Source organism: Gastrolobium bilobum, unplaced genomic scaffold (assembly GCF_033153095.1).
Source record: "Gastrolobium bilobum isolate Gb01-03AN ecotype WA unplaced genomic scaffold, APGP_CSIRO_Gbil_v1 utg500, whole genome shotgun sequence".
Lineage (NCBI taxonomy): Eukaryota > Viridiplantae > Streptophyta > Magnoliopsida > Fabales > Fabaceae > Gastrolobium > Gastrolobium bilobum.
In genome coordinates, this window is record NW_026896335.1 from 729,769 (window position 1) to 742,602 (window position 12,834).

The window sequence follows — 12,834 nt, forward strand, 5'->3', positions numbered from 1 at the left end:
ATTTAAAGTTTTTTTTGTCATTTAATGAGACAATAAAGATGTGGGGATCACAAAAAAAATTAAAAATTCTCTTTCCTCCTCTCACTTTCTCTCTCTTCTTTGATCTAGCAACATAAGATTTATAAACCCCATAAATTAATGTAAACAATTTTTTTTTTTAAAGAAGCAGTCTTTTTTATTGTAAAATTAATTATATTTTCAACAAAATGGAAACACGAAATTATTGCTTTTGTCTCTTTTTTTGCCTTCATCTTTTTGTGATGCATGTATATATTTTTTAGGGAGTGGATCCTCTCATGTAAAAAAGTGATTATGTTATTTGATCACAATCACTCATTTAAAAATTATACATTTTTTTCTCTCTTATTTCATAATCAATGAGTGGTTGTGACCAAATAACATAATCACATGAAAACTTTTTCACATGAGAGGATCCACTCCCATATTTTTATATCAAAATAGAATAAACTGTTTTAAGAGCAATTTAAATTTTTTAGGTTATTTTTCTTTATATTTTTGAATTTTAAATTAATTATATTTCTTATAATTTAAATACTTTTCTTAACTTAAATTTTAAATTTAAAAATAATTGTATAATTTACGAGATAATTAGTAGATTTATAAATTTTATAGTAAAAAGAAAAAATTGTTATTATACCATCCAAAGTAGCCATTTAAATTGTGTTCATGAAAGTCAACAAGGGTAGGATTTAGATCTTCTTATGTGATAAAAAAACATAATATGAAGTTATGAACATACGAGAAGATCACAATCATATAAAAGTGAATCAACGATTAAGATTTTATAATTATCTATTTTAATATTTTTTTCTTCTTCTTTTATTAGCATTGATCAGATCCACAAGAGTTATTTTAGATGTGAAAGTAAATCTTTTTCTTTATATTATTTTTTGGTCAAAGTGTACAATTAAACTAGAAAAATCAATAAGGGAGGGTGATATCTGGTGACATCATCATAATATTCCACGCAATTTTCTTGGTTTATATATCCTCTGAACCCGACCTTTTTTATGAAAGGAAAAATAGAAGTGTAAAATGCGACTTCATTCCATATTGATTGGGCATTAGTTTGAACAAGTTTGAACCATGGAGTTGAAGAGAAAAATCCCAAACTTCTAATCTTCCATTACGAATGCAAAGGAGCCAGCCACCATATTAAGAAACATAGCCTATGTCTTGCCTAAATTTCTTTCGCTATCAAGTTTAACTAAGTAATCGAGGAATTTTGTTAGGTTTCTTTCTCTATCACATATTACAAATTAGTTTTCTCCACCTAGGAAACCTCCTCAAGTAACAACCATCCTCGTATATTGCCTAGAGTCCACATCCCTTTTATATTTTTATTGGTTATATATATATATATAGATGTAATTCAAGCAAAGGTAGTGCTTGAAGAAAATAAAATATACAAAATATAATTAGGGTAGAAGATTATAACATAAAAAATAGATGCTAACACATGAACGACTTTTCATTTGTTCTTTTATTTATTTACTTTTGGGGAAACGGAATTTGAGTATTAGAAACAATAAAAAAAAATAGAGATGCAATCATTTGATATCGGTATCAAATTTAAAGTTTGACACCTCATTTGAGAGTATGCTTATAAAATCAGAGCCGTTGATCTTTTTGGATCTAAAGACTCTTAAATGTGGTGTCAAACTTTAAATCTGACACTAATTTCAAAATATCTTACCCAAAAAAAATATGGAGTTGAATTAAAAACAGCAGGGCCTGGCTAAACAAGCAGAATGACATGGGCAAGACGCTTATGAAAACTCCCACGTGCAAAACCCCTTGTTAATGATAGCAAAATTTGAAGACGCTACCCTTGTTAATTGATCAAAAGAAACAAAAATACCCACACGGGGTTTACAGTAAAGAAGCACACGAATCAAAAACAGGAGAAAATTTTGGGTACAATAGTTGTACTGTACCTACAACCTGATGATACAGGACAAATTTTTGAGACTTAAAAAAATATAAAGAAAAATAAAGGTTGAAATGGAAAAAAAAAAAAAAAAAAAAAAAAGTTAAAAGAAGTATCGAATTTGATACTCCCATAGTATTGAAAAAATTTCCCAAAAACAAAGCAGTGAGGAATGAGCAAACTTTTGATACACCTAGTATATCGACTTTGATACTCTTGTAGTATTGAAATTATTTTCCAAAAACAAAACAGTGAAGAACGAGCACACTTTTGGTACATCCACTGTATTGAATTCGGTATACCTATTTACTAAAACAGATAAAAAAAGTTTCACTTTAACTCTTGCTTTTTTATTTATTTATATTTTTCTCTATATCCATTCAAACTTTCCGTGTTATATCCCTTCAAACTCTCCCCATTTTACAAACGGGTATACCTCGGTACAGTATTAAAAATATTTCAGTGGGGAACAATAGATTCTCATTCTCTGGCAGAGTGACACGAGCAAAGATTGATTTAAATCGTGTTCAACCAGCGCCAGAATTCTAAATTGAGCTACGGAAATAGAAATGTACTACAACATCCTTCCAGCCTCCTGGAAGTTTCAACATAACATGTCATACTTGCGTCTACCAAATAATGCAGAATGAGATCCAACAAGACCTATCGGAAAACCCCATCAGAAAATCAGAAGGGAAAAAAAAAAGTACTAACTACTAATAGAACTTTTTTTTTAAATATTCCATGATGCAGTAACGAATAGGATTTAACTTTTAATGATTACGTGAGAAATTAAAAAAAGTATTATTTATGATTGCGATGAAAAAAAAAAGTTCTTAATGCGCGTAGTTGTTGTTTCTGAAGGCGCGTAGTTGAGGAATGCGTGAAGCAGCACTGGGCCAAATATTCGTATAGGCCCAAACTAGGATGGCACCTTGAATTCCAGCCCAGACCAATAAGCTGGTTTAAGCTTGCATCGACGCAACCTTTCTCGCCAAGGGTTAGGGTTAGGGTTTGGGAAATGAACAAGAAATTTTGCAAGTGAAAAAGATGACATTTAATCCAAAATGCAGTCGCTTAATTTACATTAAGTTGAAAGTTACCAATTACCATCGCCATCATAGCCGCCTCCTAAAGCACAAATTTCGTTCCAAATGTGGTCGGGAACGGGGACAACAGAAAGCCTAGGCTGCCTCAACAGAGCAAAATCCTTGAAATGTTTGATCTCTTTCAAGTCCACTGGCCTCCTCATCTCACCAACTGCCTTAACGTCAACAGCACCGCCATCCCCCTCGGCGTACCACTCCCGGACGACGGAGACAACGCCGACGATGCGGCGGGCCTTGGGACCGGAGTGATAGAAAAAGCAGAGATCGTCGAGTGACATGGACTTGAGATATTTCTGAGCCTGCTTGTTCTTTACACCATCCCACTTGCTTATGCCTTCGTTCGCTGCTTGGTCCTCCCACGACCACTCCGATGGTTCTGTTTTCAGAAGATACCTCTCTTTCTCCTTTGCCTTTCCCTTTCCCATCTCTCTCTTTCTCTCTCTCAATTTTTCAATTCAAATAAAATAAACTAAACTAAACTTTCTTTCTTGCCAAAATGGCAACTGTGCTTATGTTCTGTCCTTCCCGCTCCTTAATTCTATAACCCGAACCCATAACTCCGATATATTACGGGTCGGTTTATTGGTTGTACCAATAGATACATAACAGCTTTATATTTGCATCCTAGAAAATAATTTATGATAAAAATCTTTTTTTTTTAATAATAAAGAAAAAAGTTAAAAGTCAAAAAAATTTAAAGAAGAAATTTTTTTAAGCTCTTATGAATTTTTTTTGAATTGTAAGTTTTTTTTTTTAAACAAAGAAGATATAGAGAGACTTTTCTTAAAATATATATGCTTTTAAGTAATTTTTAAGTTAAAATTTTATGTAATTATCAAACAATTTTTTTTTTTTTAAATTTTTTTTGTTTTAACTTAAAAATAAGTTTTAACTTCAAAAAAAATAGGATCTAAAACTACATAGCACGAACACCTAAAAAATTTGAAAAGATGCATGTCGGACACGTGTCAGACACTAACACGTTCCGACATGTTCTGACACGCAGTCAACATTTTGGGACACGCGATCAATATTTCGACACGCTTTTTCGACATGTGAGCAACTCTCCGACACATTTTTTTTTTAAGTCTACATTTTATTTTATTAGCAAAAACATGGAAAAATAATTTATGAATCAATTTTTTTCTGTTATGAAATTATCATGAAAAATTAACAAGGTACAACAAATTAATTTTGTTTATATTTATATTATGAAATTTGAATATTTTATTAGTTATATGACTTATTACGGGCTGTTATATGTATTAAATATAAATTATATTATATATATTAAAAATAATATTTAATATCAAAACGTGTCCTAGTGTAACATCCCGAGCGTTGATGAGGGTGGGGAGTGATCGCCAGATCGAAAGGGCATGGAAAAGGAGCGGCTCCTGACAAGCTTTCCAGCAGGGGGTTACATGAACGAATGAATCGAATCAACACTCAAAAGAGAGGATTCTAAAGACTGTGCAGGTATGAGACTGCACAGTTTGGGATAACTTATAAGAATTAATTGGTACTACCTATACTAACAAGATGCATCTACTTTTCGGTAGCCCGGAACAGAAGAACTCCATAGTTAAACGTTCTTGACTTGGGGCAATTCTGAGATGTGTGACCTCTTGAGAAGTTTTCTCAGGAAATGTGCGAGTGAGGAAAAAGCACATTAAAAAGTCTTGTGTTAGTATGTGGAGATAGTCATTGATTCTTGAAGCGGCGAGGCGTTACAAGTGGTATCAAAGCAAGCCTTTCTTTCAGTACGGTGTGGTTCGAGGACGAATCAGGCGGAAGCTGGTGGACATGTAACATCCCGAGCGCTAATGAGAGCGTGAGTGATCGCCAGTGCGAAAGGGCATGGACAAGGAGCAGCTCCTGACAGGCTTCCAGCGGGGGATTACATGAACGAATGAATCGAATCGACACCCGAAAGAGAGGGATTCCAAAGACTGTGCAGGTATGAGACTGCACTGTAATACCCCATATTTTTGTTAACTTTAACCTTATGCCTTTTAGTTAATTTGAGGAGTTCAAACTTTTAAGTTTCGAGGACGAAACTTCTTTTAAGGAGGGTAGAATGTAATACACCCATATTTTCTTTTAATAAAATAATAATAATAATAATAATATAATAATAAATATTTTTGGATAATAATGATATTTAGTATTTTTGTAATTAATAATATTGGTATTTAATATTTTTAATTAATGAGTTAATAATAGTTAAAATAATAAGAGGTAAGATAATAATAGTAATATTATTTTATTTATGTGATAATATATAATTATATATATATATATATATATATATATTAGATGATAAATTATGATTAATTGATTTATTAATTGATTGATGATTTATGTATTTATGTTTGATTAGTAATTTGTTTAGATATGATGAGTCAACAAACATAAATTGTTTAGATATGATGAGTCAGCATTGAGTCAGTAATGTGTAAGCCCTAAACTTCAACTATGAATAGAGGTCTAGCCTAATCAAACCAATTCACTCTTCAACATTTCTCCTCTACTATTCTCTCTTCTTAGTTCAAAAACTTAGTTTAATTTATTTTATACTCTTCTGGTTACCAACCGGTTCTCTGCCCCAAATTACTCTTTTCTTCTAGAAGTTAGCGAAAACGGAGACCAGGTAATCCTAATCTCTAGGTGGTTGTAGATTTCTTGTGTATGAAATTTTATTGGGTGTGTCCTAATCTTTCAGATAGTTATATGTTTGATGTATATGTAATCTTAATCCTTAAGAAATTTTAGAATGTTTTCATTTATTATATGTACCCTTAGGGTATTTAAATTAAATTATTTTAACCTCTATAAATGAATTGGATTAATTATTGGATTTTGGCTTTACCCTAATAGATGTGAATATTTGAATTTTGATTTGAAAAATTATGATATGATGATTGGACTTGAATTTTACCCTGGTAGATGTTGAATATGAAAATTATGATATTCTTGGATAATGGATTTGGAAATTATGATATTATTGAAAGATTCATTTTGGAAATTACAATCTTGATTAAATTGATGTGGAAATCATGAAAACTATTTGACAATTATGAGAATCGTGACAAGATTGAATTGATTGTATGTGATTGAATAAATTAATAGTGGGAGGATAGCTTTGGGATGGTACCTCCCAAGGTGATGAACACAACTTTTGGGCTTTATGCCTCCGATGTGAAACTGATGTGAAAAAGATTATATCTGTTCTTCCTAAAGTGGTATCTGGTAACAGTGGTTTTTTCCCGGGGTACTAGTAGCAACTTTGGGAAGAGGTGTGCACACTAGGAAGATGTGAATTGATTATGGCCAATTTTGATTATACGTGGCTGGTAACAGTGGTTTTTTCCCGGGTCACGGGGTAGACTAGCAGGGTTTTCCGGGTCTACCATGGTTCTCTTCCCACTAAGTACAATGAACTTAAACATGATTAATAATGAAATGTTATTTGATTTGATTATGATGAATGTCATTGAGTTGTGAATATTACCATTTATGTAATATTATGATTAATGTTGTGCTGAATATGTTAGTTGATAAATTACCCTTACTAAATACAATAAATGGACTAAATAAAGATTAATATAATTAATAACGAGTTGATACTTGATTTGAATTTTTGAGTTATATTACTTGATTTAATTATTATGAGTTCTATTTATTTATTTATTTATTTTTGTATTTTGATTGGGATTACCAGCTTTGCTGACTGTTTGTGATTGTTTGACTGCAATGATCCTGCGGCTGCGGGGGAGCAGATTTTCAATAAATCAGGTGGCAAGGAATCGGGCTAGCAGTGGGCAGTGAGGATACGACTCAGGATTTCTAGCTGTCATAAATATTATGTATAAAAAAAAATTGTAGTCTTAGATTTTGATTTGAATGTATAGAGTTAGCCTTGCACTTGTCCATGTACAGGTGCGGCGGTAACACTTCACAAATTCGATTATTTTGAACTTCCGCTGTTATTTATAAAAATATTGAATTTATTTATGCTATTATAAATTGTCAGAATTTGGGGTGTTACATGCACAGTTTGGGATAGCTTATAAGAATTAATTTGTACTATCTATACTAACAAGATGCATCTACTTTTCGGTAGCCCGGAACGGAAGAACTCCATAGTTAAGCGTGCTTGACTTGGGACAATTTTGGGATGGGTGACCCCCTAGAAAGTTTTCTCAGGAAGTGTACGAGTGAGGAAAAAGCATATTGAAAAGTCTCGTGTTAGTATATGAGGATATTAATTGATTCTTGAAACGGCCAGACGTTACACCTAACGTGTCGAAATATGACATTTTTTAAAATTAATGTGTCAACGTATCGAGTTCCGTGTCTCTGTCGTGCAAGTTAAATCTGAAGTGACTCGAAAGTTTGGTCCTATCAAACATATCTATTTGATTTATTATACAACTATGCTTCTAACAATACTTCTTAGCCCAAGAAAAGAAAATGTTGTCTCGTTTAACTTTGGAAATTTATTTTGATTTATTAGTGATTAATTATTATAATTATTAATGTGATTAGTATAATGCCTTTGATACACTAAATTTATGCGAGTATTTTTCTATTGTATAACATGATGTTTAATTTAGACTATAACTCAAATTTATGTAACAACTCAAAAATAGTAGCTTAATATAATTGCAATTTTTTGTTATTTTTTTTTTGTCTCTTGTATTTTTGAATGTTTGTTAAAATTTCATATGATTTTTTAAAAATCTTATAAATTCATATTGTCCTTTCAAATCTTATAAATTCTATTAAAATTCTTTAAAATCTAATTTTATAAAATCTTGATTTGAAAAAAAGTCTTTAAAGTCACTACAATTCTAGATAATCTTTTAAAATCTATAAGATTTTTTTCTCAAAATAATCTTTTAAAGTCCTATACAATGCACCCCCAAGAGAAAGTTATTGTTCTCAAAAAAAAAAATTATAACCTCTAATAACTTGCTTGACAATTTTTTTTTAATACACATTTCTTACTAATTAATGACTTTTTAAATTTCTTATTAAAAACAATTTACTCTCATATCTTATGTATTGTTTTTCACATATATTAATATTAATTGCAAGATTGAAATTTAATAATAAGATAAGGTCAATAAAATATTTAAATTAAGAATTCAGTTCAAACTCACTACAAATTCAGCAGCACATTCCGTACGTTAAATTGCCACCTTTGTGTCAACAATACACAAATCCATAGAGAAGCGATACACTAGTGGTTCACAGAATCAGTCAGGTAAGGGACATGCCATCGTTGATAGTAATCAAATATAAATATGTCAAAATAATTCTTGTTGGCCAACTTCATCATCTTGTTACTGCCAACAATGCATGCAGTAGAGCATTCCATAATGAAGAACGTTCAAGTGCACTGGAGCATTTAAAAAAAAGACGGTCAATGTTTACATGTCAATTGCTTTGTATTCTGGTACATTTTAGATGTTATCATGGCGGCATGTTTTTTTGTCCAAGGCTCTTTTTTGTTTTTAGACTACGGGGCCAGAAACAGTCCAAAAGAAATCATGGGACAAAGGTTCCTGCTAAATCCTCACTCAAGATTTGAGCCACACGAGAAGAAGAACGTTCTCAAAACCAGGAAATTAACCATCTTGACAAATTTCCCTCCAAAGGTAAAGCATTCAACCTCTAGCCACAGAAAAAAACAGGAGAAAGTTTGCATGGACATTTCTACATTGAAGTATGTTAAAAAGGGATTAATTTTGAATATATTTCACACCATAATATCTATGAATAACATACTCCATAAGTACTTCATAAACGGGTGTCTAATTCTGATGTTTGTAAATTGTAACTGCTTGGCACTTTTGCCTGCCAAATTTATGGCTTAACGCTATCAGAGGCTATATTTATTTTACCTTTTTTTTTTTTTGTATGACTAATTGTTGATGAATATAAGCTAATTGCGCTGTCTTTTATTCATTATCTTCAATTTGATGTTGCGTTTTGGATTATACAAAAAGACTTTTATCCCGAAGACTAGATTGCGCTGCAAAGATTGATAACCTAAGAAGTTCTAGAATTAAAGAAAACCCTTCTCAATCCTACGTTTTCTACACATATGTCCTAAATATAGATGAAAACAGATAGAGGATTTAATGATACCAAGAACATTACTGCTATCATGATACGATGACTAATGAGTGGGTGACTTGCGCAATATTTTGCAGTTATACTAGACAAAATGCGATTGGGAATTGCCAGAACTTTAATACTTGTAGCCAAGAAAATTGGCGTCGTATGGTTTTTGATGAATCTCTTCATTAACTGAAGAAGGAAAAAAAAAGGAATATTTTTCTTGTAAATGTTAAATGTTCACAATAAAATAATTAATTGAAGCTTAATAAAGAAATTGCTGTTTCAGTTTCCAAAAACCAGGCAATAATTTTCTATTTCTCTGCCAACCAAAAGCAAGATGTCTTCTTTTTGATATCTGTTGCAAGACAAGCATAGCAAGCAAAGGAGAAAAATAGGCGAACATCACTATGTTGAGTTCCTAAAATAGTGTGTGGTTTTAGACCTCTGTTTCATAAAACAGGGCATTTTGGAAGTAAAATATACAAAAGTAGATAGGCAGAAGATTTCACCGACAATTTATGAACAAATTCCACATGTTCAGGTCTAGGATAAACTAGCTTATTTTATCCAGAAGAATAAATAAACTTCATTTTGTCCTTCTTCACATCATTAAAGTCAGGAAAAAGATAATAGGAGCAAATCAGTGCAAAATTATTGAAACAGTTCAAAAATATTTCAATTTTCTTCGAGTAGTAATAAAGGACACATATACTTGTAAGCTAAGAAACTTCAAAATTTTAAGCTTTTCTCTGTCTCTGTCTCCCCACAAAAGTTAATATTCACTTTGGAAATCAAAGTAACTTTCGGCTATTTTGTTGGTTTTATGCCAAACAAATTGAAAACTTTACAGCTGATGCTTAGGTTCAACGTGCAAGATTGCAAGATTCCATTCTATTTGACATGACAATTGTCAGCACAACAGAGCTCCAAGGGTATCATAGTAAAAAATGTTACTATTTTTCTTTCCAAGTTTCCTTAATATGTGCTGAAGATGTCCCAAGTCCAAACTCAAGATTATGGCACTAGGAGACTGAAGTTGTGAAAGATAAAGATCCCAATTTATTTCTACCATAATCAATATACATAGATTTACAATATGAAATCAAAAGAAATGTATCTATCCACATCAGGCAGAGAAGGAAAATAAAAATAAAAAAAACAACTGAAAGATAGCTGACTAAACTAGCTCTTGTCAAAAAGCGACATATATAGGCTACTGTTTGTATATATAATTACAAGAGAGGACCAATAATTGATAGATATCATGGCTTTTGCTTCTGTGTGTAGATATAATCTGTGTGGGCTGCTAGAGTTCTCCTCATCAAGCATTCTTCTTCGCCACTACTTTCACAAGTTTCCTCTATGTTGGCTATTTCCTCTTCCAAAACCTTCAAGCATATATAAGAGCAGAAGATTCGTAATTGAACAACATAAAAGAAAAAATGTATGTGATGTAATTGCAGCAATTCCAAAAAAGAATATGATATAAATTAGTGAAAATAACTCACCCCATGTTGAATATTGTTCGAAATAACATTGGAAGAAGAAGGGACAGGTCTGCCTGCATATGTGAGGGTTAGGAAGAGGAAGAAGAAGGCTACCATGCAAACACTGATCTTAGACGACATTTTCATTCTCTGCTTTCTACAACCGCAGCTAGAGTTGGACTCCAAATAGAATCAATTTATAGACAGCGTGGAACTACAAGGGGCAAAAATGAAACTTTAGTCTTTTAGAACTGTACAAAAATAATTATAAATTACAATAAAATCAATTAACAAGTAAGGCTTCATTATACAAAAAAAAAAAAAAAAAAAAAAAAAAGGAAATGGAATTTTCAAGATCGGACAGAGATTAATTGCAGACTGGCATGACTAAATGCTTGGTGCAGTCATTGAAAATTTAGTGATTCTGTTCATAGTCAATAGTTGGTATTCTGGAAACAAGTAATCTTCGTTAACTCTACAATCCATTTATTTTGACAAAATCACTATTTGGCTTTATCAATCCAGGTGCTTCCCCTGAATTCTTAACATTGACTAGTTCCGATTTGGAATTTCTCCTATTCAAAGAATTGAAGTTTGAAGCTTCGTGGGATATTGGAGGAATCACTCACCTCAAAAAGAAGATAAAGATAAAAGTAAATTATTTTTTGGGCACTCAACAAAAATTATGAGGTCATTTTAGAAAAAAAAAAGTCGACTTATAATTTGTCTGAAATTTAAAACAGGTCTATTTAGTCAAAATTATGGTTCTTCTAAAATTCAAAGAAGACCACGCGTAAGTCACTTTCTTTGAATTTTAGAAAAAATCGCGAGTAGATTTTTTTAACTTATTTTAAGAAATTAAATTAGGCCTAATAATATTTATTGAGAAATCAAAAAGTACTTTATTTGAAAAATAATTAAGGTGGTTATTAAAAAAAGTAAGGATAGAAATTAGGAAGCCATTTCTTACCCCAAGAGAAGGGTAAACGGAGATATCAGATATACAATAAATGAAAGTTTGAATTTGTTTCACTATTAAATTTGGATCAGATTATATTAATACTTTTTAAATATTCATATTAATTTTTTTTTTTGTGTGCACATTCTTAATCTTAGTTATTATTATTATTATTTAAAAAAAATGTAAAAGCGTTCACTTAACATGACTTTCGATTTTAAATTTATGTTAGTAAAAATAATATTTTTTTAATTAAAATTGGGGCATATCAATTTTTTTATTTTTTGGAATGGTATCAATTTACATTTATATAAGAATAAAAAAATTTAAATTCAATCTCCACTTGTAAGTTGTATCTAACTGCTCATATGAATAATAAATTAAAGTTATTATATATGAGTATAATTGATCATGTCCCATTAAAATCTCACATGTAACTTTAGATTAAATAGATGGGGCTTATGCAGATTTGGAAAGATATACGATGCGAGATAATACACAAATTAATAGGAGAAGATTCATTCCCTCGCTTAGCATGAGTTTAGAGGGGTCTAAAGAAAGACTACGGCTGCCTGTCAAGTGTGAACTTCATATTGTCATTTAGTTGTTATCTTTAATATAGCTACTTCTGTTATGCTCCAATTATGCATATTCTGCAGTTTGCTGAAGTCCATTCTAGTATTACATATATTCTTCAACATAATTTGGTGAGTTTATGTTATATGGTAAGACCCAAATTGAGGGTTGAAATATCTGCTCTCTTCAATCAACATTTTTTTTTTTTTACTCTTTTCAATCGGTTCATCTTTCAGATTAGTCTGGTTTGAGTATTGTGGGACTCTATAAAAGGAGCGACTCTCCCATACATTTTTTCCATTCTGAGGACTCGAACACGAGACCACCGGTTAAGGGACACAAACTCCTTAGTCCTTACCCCTTGCGCCAATGGTATTTGGTACAACACCTGATTTTAATGTTACCCTTTTGTGGCTCAGGAACGCCTTTGGAATTTAAGTTGTTTGGATTTGTCAAACGATATTTTATGGTAAGATATTAAGATATACGACTTTTACAGTTTTACTTATACCTGCGTGTTATGAATAGCTTCCTGTGCTATTCTTGATTAATTCTTTTTTCTTTCTAGAATATATAAGAGTTGCTTAATGACTCTGACGTCACCTGATCTTACAAACAATC

The 12,834-nt window shown here is 31.4% G+C and overlaps 2 protein-coding genes across 3 annotated transcripts; both read right to left on the reverse strand.

Annotated features, from left to right (window-relative positions):
- Window positions 1-2,347: 2,347 nt before the first annotated feature.
- LOC133299153 (uncharacterized) lies at window positions 2,348-3,546 on the reverse strand. 2 transcript variants are annotated; one of them, XM_061498594.1, is made up of 2 exons: window positions 3,062-3,546; window positions 2,348-2,614 (listed from the first exon to the last, which is right to left on the reverse strand). In XM_061498594.1, the coding sequence occupies exons 1-2, from the start codon at window positions 3,483-3,485 to the stop codon at window positions 2,556-2,558; spliced, it is 483 nt and encodes a 160-aa protein (XP_061354578.1). In that variant the 5' UTR covers window positions 3,486-3,546; the 3' UTR covers window positions 2,348-2,555. The 2 variants fall into 2 exon arrangements, with proteins under 2 accessions (XP_061354578.1, XP_061354579.1); XM_061498595.1 differs by having other exon boundaries at window positions 3,055-3,546.
- A 6,772-nt stretch (window positions 3,547-10,318) lies between these two features.
- On the reverse strand, window positions 10,319-10,832 carry LOC133299213 (phytosulfokines-like). The gene is made up of 2 exons (XM_061498651.1): window positions 10,701-10,832; window positions 10,319-10,580 (listed from the first exon to the last, which is right to left on the reverse strand). The coding sequence occupies exons 1-2, from the start codon at window positions 10,824-10,826 to the stop codon at window positions 10,455-10,457; spliced, it is 252 nt and encodes an 83-aa protein (XP_061354635.1). The 5' UTR covers window positions 10,827-10,832; the 3' UTR covers window positions 10,319-10,454.
- Window positions 10,833-12,834: the final 2,002 nt, after the last annotated feature.

Coding starts and splice junctions, on each gene's coding strand:
- LOC133299153 (XM_061498594.1), bottom strand. CDS start 3,485: ATGGGAAAGGGAAAGGCAAAGGAGAAAGAGAGGTATCTTCTGAAAACA. Junction 2,615..3,061: donor AGGCGGCTATGATGGCGATG/GTAATTGGTAAC, acceptor GTTTTCCGATAG/GTCTTGTTGGATCTCATTCT.
- LOC133299213 (XM_061498651.1), bottom strand. CDS start 10,826: ATGAAAATGTCGTCTAAGATCAGTGTTTGCATGGTAGCCTTCTTCTTC. Junction 10,581..10,700: donor CGAACAATATTCAACATGGG/GTGAGTTATTTT, acceptor ATATGCTTGAAG/GTTTTGGAAGAGGAAATAGC.